Source organism: Lactuca saligna, chromosome 3 (assembly GCF_052625555.1).
Source record: "Lactuca saligna cultivar CGN05327 chromosome 3, ASM5262555v1, whole genome shotgun sequence".
Lineage (NCBI taxonomy): Eukaryota > Viridiplantae > Streptophyta > Magnoliopsida > Asterales > Asteraceae > Lactuca > Lactuca saligna.
In genome coordinates, this window is record NC_136419.1 from 143463653 (window position 1) to 143467624 (window position 3972).

Sequence of the window (3972 nt, forward strand, 5' to 3'; positions counted from 1 at the left end):
CTTTCTAATATTGATATTACATGTATATCCATCTCAAAACATTAGATATTACATGTATATACATCTCAAACTATAAAACTCATATATATATATATATATATATATATATATATATATATATATATATATATATATATATATATATATACAAACTTATAATTTAATTAGATTTAAATTAATTTAATATGAAAAAACTTATCCAAAAATCAAAATTTAATATGATTGTACTAAAATACCGTTCATAAATTAAACATTAACACTAAACCTGTTTAATTAGGATTAAACCTAATTGAATATTAGAAACCTTCCTACCCCATTTCTACTGCATCGAAGCTTACGTCCGGTTCCCATCTTCTTTATTATGCCTAAATCTTATAATGATTTTTTTAATAGTTTAAATTATGGAATGTAAATTATAAATCAACACAGAAAACAAGTCGGTAGATCACATATGGAATTTTTTAATAAGTTAAATTGGGGTTATGAAACTTACTCGTCATCAATTGGCGTAATTGGCATTTGATAGGTCAAATCTTTGTTTCATGTTAAGACGTTTCATACCTTTTGAATATAATTCTTATTGGTGTTCATATGTAACCATCTTTGCATATAATGTTTGGCCGTCGAGATTTGGCAACAACGACTGTTAAATTGGTTTAATTTAGTTTTTAATTTGAGAAGGGTATTTTAGTATAATCATAAGTAATTTTGATTTTTAGATAGTTTTATACTATTTAATTAGTTTAAATTTATTTAAATTATAAATTTAGATATAGATGCTAGCTTTATAATTTTAGGTGGATATATATGTAATTTTAAAATTTATAAGGATATATAAGTAATATTTAAAGTTTCGAAGGATATGAATGAAATTTTTTTTGTTTATTTATTTATTTATTTATTTTTTTTATTTTTATAGCATAGGAAGCAGTAGTTTAAAACGGCTAATTGCATCATTGCTCTGTTATGCACATGCATATGAAACATTCAACAACCGAATTAGCGAACCGGATAAGCAGAGCACTGATCACCGCCGCCGATCAATCTGCAGCACCACGGACATGGACCCCGGTACTCGAACAAACCCTCCATGGAATCGGTTGCCGACACTCCCTCAACCCAACACTCGTTTCCCGAGTCATCGACCCTTTCCTCATCCACCACCATTCACTCGCACTCGGCTTCTTCAACTGGGCTTCTCAGCAACCAGGATTCACCCACACTTCCATTTCCTATCAATCCATCCTCAAATCCCTCTCCATCTCCCGCCAATCCACCGCTGTTGATACGCTCATGAAGCAAATCAAAACTCTCAAAATTCAACTCAATTCTTCCGTCTACCGCTCTATTATCACATCACATATCGCCGCAAAAAAACCTCTCAACGCGTTTTCGGTATTCAATGATGTTAGATTCTTGATCTCTGATATTGGTCCTGATACCTGTAATTCGCTACTTGCGGCTCTTTCTAGTACTAGGAATTTGAGTTATGCCCACCAAGTGTTCGATGAAATGATCACAAGAGATATTCGTTTCTCTACACTTGGAATTGGTGTTTTTCTATGGAGATTTACCAAAACGGCTGAACTAGATAAAACTCTGAGCTTCCTGGATAACATCCAAAACCAAAATTCAAGTGTAAACGGTTCGATTCTTGCACTTTTGATTCTTCACGGGTTGTGTTTAGAGAGTAGAGTGCATGAAGCTATGTATATGCTCGATATATTAAGAAAAAGACACTGCAAACCTGATTTCATGGCATACAGAATCGTTGCAGAAGCCCTTAGAGAAACAGGGAATGTAGTCGAAGTAGAGAAAGTCTTGAAGATGAAGAGAAAACTTGGAGTTGCACCAAGAACAAGCGATTACAAAAACTTCATATTTCAATTAATTTCCGAAAGACTAATTTCTGAAGCCAAAGATTTAGGTGAAATAATCATAAACGGAAATTTCCCAATTGAAGATGATGTTCTCAACACATTAATAGGATCAGTATCAACCAACAATCCTCAAGCTGCATTGATGTTCTTCAAATCCTTAGTTTCAAACGAAAGATTCCCCACTCTTCTTACACTCAACAATTTGTGTAGAAACTTATGTAAACATGGAAACCATAACGAATTAGTGGAAATTTTCAAGATTCTATCGGATAACGAGTATTTTGTGGATATTGAAAGATATAATGTGATGATTTTGTACTTTTGTAAAGCGGGAAAAGTGAAAGAAGCATATGAGATTCTTCAAGAGATGAAGAGAAAAGGGTTAGGTCCAGATATTTCATGTTATAATCATGTTATGGAAGGTTGTTGTAAGGAAGATATGATTCGCCCTGCTAAACGATTGTGGGATGAAATGTTTGCAAATGGATGTGAACCCAATTTGAAAAGTTACAATATTTTGATCCAGAAGTTGTCTGAAATCGGGCAGGTGAAAGAGGGTCATAGGGTTTTCGGGCAGATGTTGGAGAGAGGAGTGCTGCCCGATGAAACAACCTATGTTGTTCTGATTAAAGGGTTTTGTCAAGAAAATGAAGTTGAGACAGCTCTTGAAGTGTTTAACAAGTCTTTCGAACATGATGTAGAGATTGCGAAGGGTATATTGGGAAAGTTCGTTCTTTATCTTTGTAGAGAAGGTACTTACTGAAATTTTAATGGTTTGAGTTTGGGATAATGTCATAAAAGCCCTTACGTTTTTCAGGAAATATTTGGTTTTACCCTTTGGCGTCTTTTGGGTTCACTAAAGCCGAAAGTTTGTATAAGATTTTTCATTTTTGCCCTTTTAGCAGGTTTCTCCTTTACTAACAGGTTCCCTACACACGTGGCTTGAAAACTTAAGAGTAAAACCGAATATTTTTTGAAAACTTAAGGGCTTTTATGATATTAGCCCAAAAATATATAAAAAAAATTTATACAAACGTGTATATATATATATATATATATTAAAAATATTTATCATATCTTTATGTTTACAAGACGTAAAAAATGTTTTTATATTTTTTTGGGCTAATGTCATAAAAGCCTTGACGTTTTCAAAAAATACTCGGTTTTACCCTTAAGTTTTCAAGCCACGTGTGTAGGCAACCTATTAGTAAACGGGTAACCTGCTAAAAGGGAAAAAATGAAAAATCTTATACAAACTTCCGGCTTTAGTGAACCCAAAAGACGCCAAAGGGTAAAACCGAATATTTCTTGAAAACGTAAGGGCTTTTATGACACTAACCCTTTGAGTTTTACTCCTTTTTGACTTGATTGGTTAAACCAAAAAACATGGCTTAATGTATTAAGACACTAACCCTTTACCTGTTTGTCTATCTTATTTTCTACACTCACAATAAACTTGTTGAATACTCTGAAATTTGTTTTTTTTTTGGAATGCAATGGCAAATGGTGATTTAGTCGGTTTATTTTATTTGTTTGTAGGTGAATTTATTGTTGCTTCAAAGTTGGTGGATGATTATACATATGCTAAAGAACATTTGGAGTACAACATGATATTGCTAAAATGTCTTGTGGATGCCAGAGAGTTAGGTATTGCTATTAAACACGTGAAGAGGGTTGTTGAGAAGTCGCCTCCATTGTTGCATGAGCTTCGTTGTGAGCTTTTTTCATGGCTTTCATCTTCATCAAAACAAGAGCCAATTTTAGAATTGATTAAAGTGATTGATTTGAATGTATCCAACAAAATTATGTAGTCTTCAAAAGCTTTTTCCAAAAGAAAAAACTAAATAGATATTATTATTTTTTTGTCCGAAACATGAGTTCCATAGGCCGATTTACTCATTTTACTCCATACAAAGAAGAAAGTGAAAACCATCAAATGTCAATCTATGCACTCAGTTTTTTTCTTGCAAGCATGTCCACTTAAAATGGACACGAAATGCAAAAAAGCTCAAAAGATACGGAGGCACTGAGACAGAAATGACTGTTCATTTCCTTTAAATCAATCAAGGAATAGAAGGTGTAAATAAGATGC

General features: G+C 33.0%; 1 protein-coding gene across 1 annotated transcript; it reads left to right on the plus strand.

Annotated features, from left to right (window-relative positions):
- Positions 1-929: 929 nt before the first annotated feature.
- LOC145037328 (Tetratricopeptide repeat (TPR)-like superfamily protein) lies at positions 930-3752 on the plus strand. The gene is made up of 2 exons (XM_078985970.1): positions 930-2632; positions 3420-3752. Exons 1-2 carry the CDS (start codon positions 967-969, stop codon positions 3689-3691), a joined length of 1938 nt encoding a protein of 645 aa, XP_078842096.1. The 5' UTR covers positions 930-966; the 3' UTR covers positions 3692-3752.
- The last annotated feature ends 220 nt before the right edge of the window (positions 3753-3972 follow it).

Excerpts from the sequence above, each read along its gene's own strand:
- LOC145037328 (XM_078985970.1), top strand. The coding sequence starts at position 967 with ATGCACATGCATATGAAACATTCAACAACCGAATTAGCGAACCGGATA. Across the intron at positions 2,633-3,419 it reads TCTTTATCTTTGTAGAGAAG|GTGAATTTATTGTTGCTTCA; the intron begins GTACTTACTGAA and ends ATTTGTTTGTAG.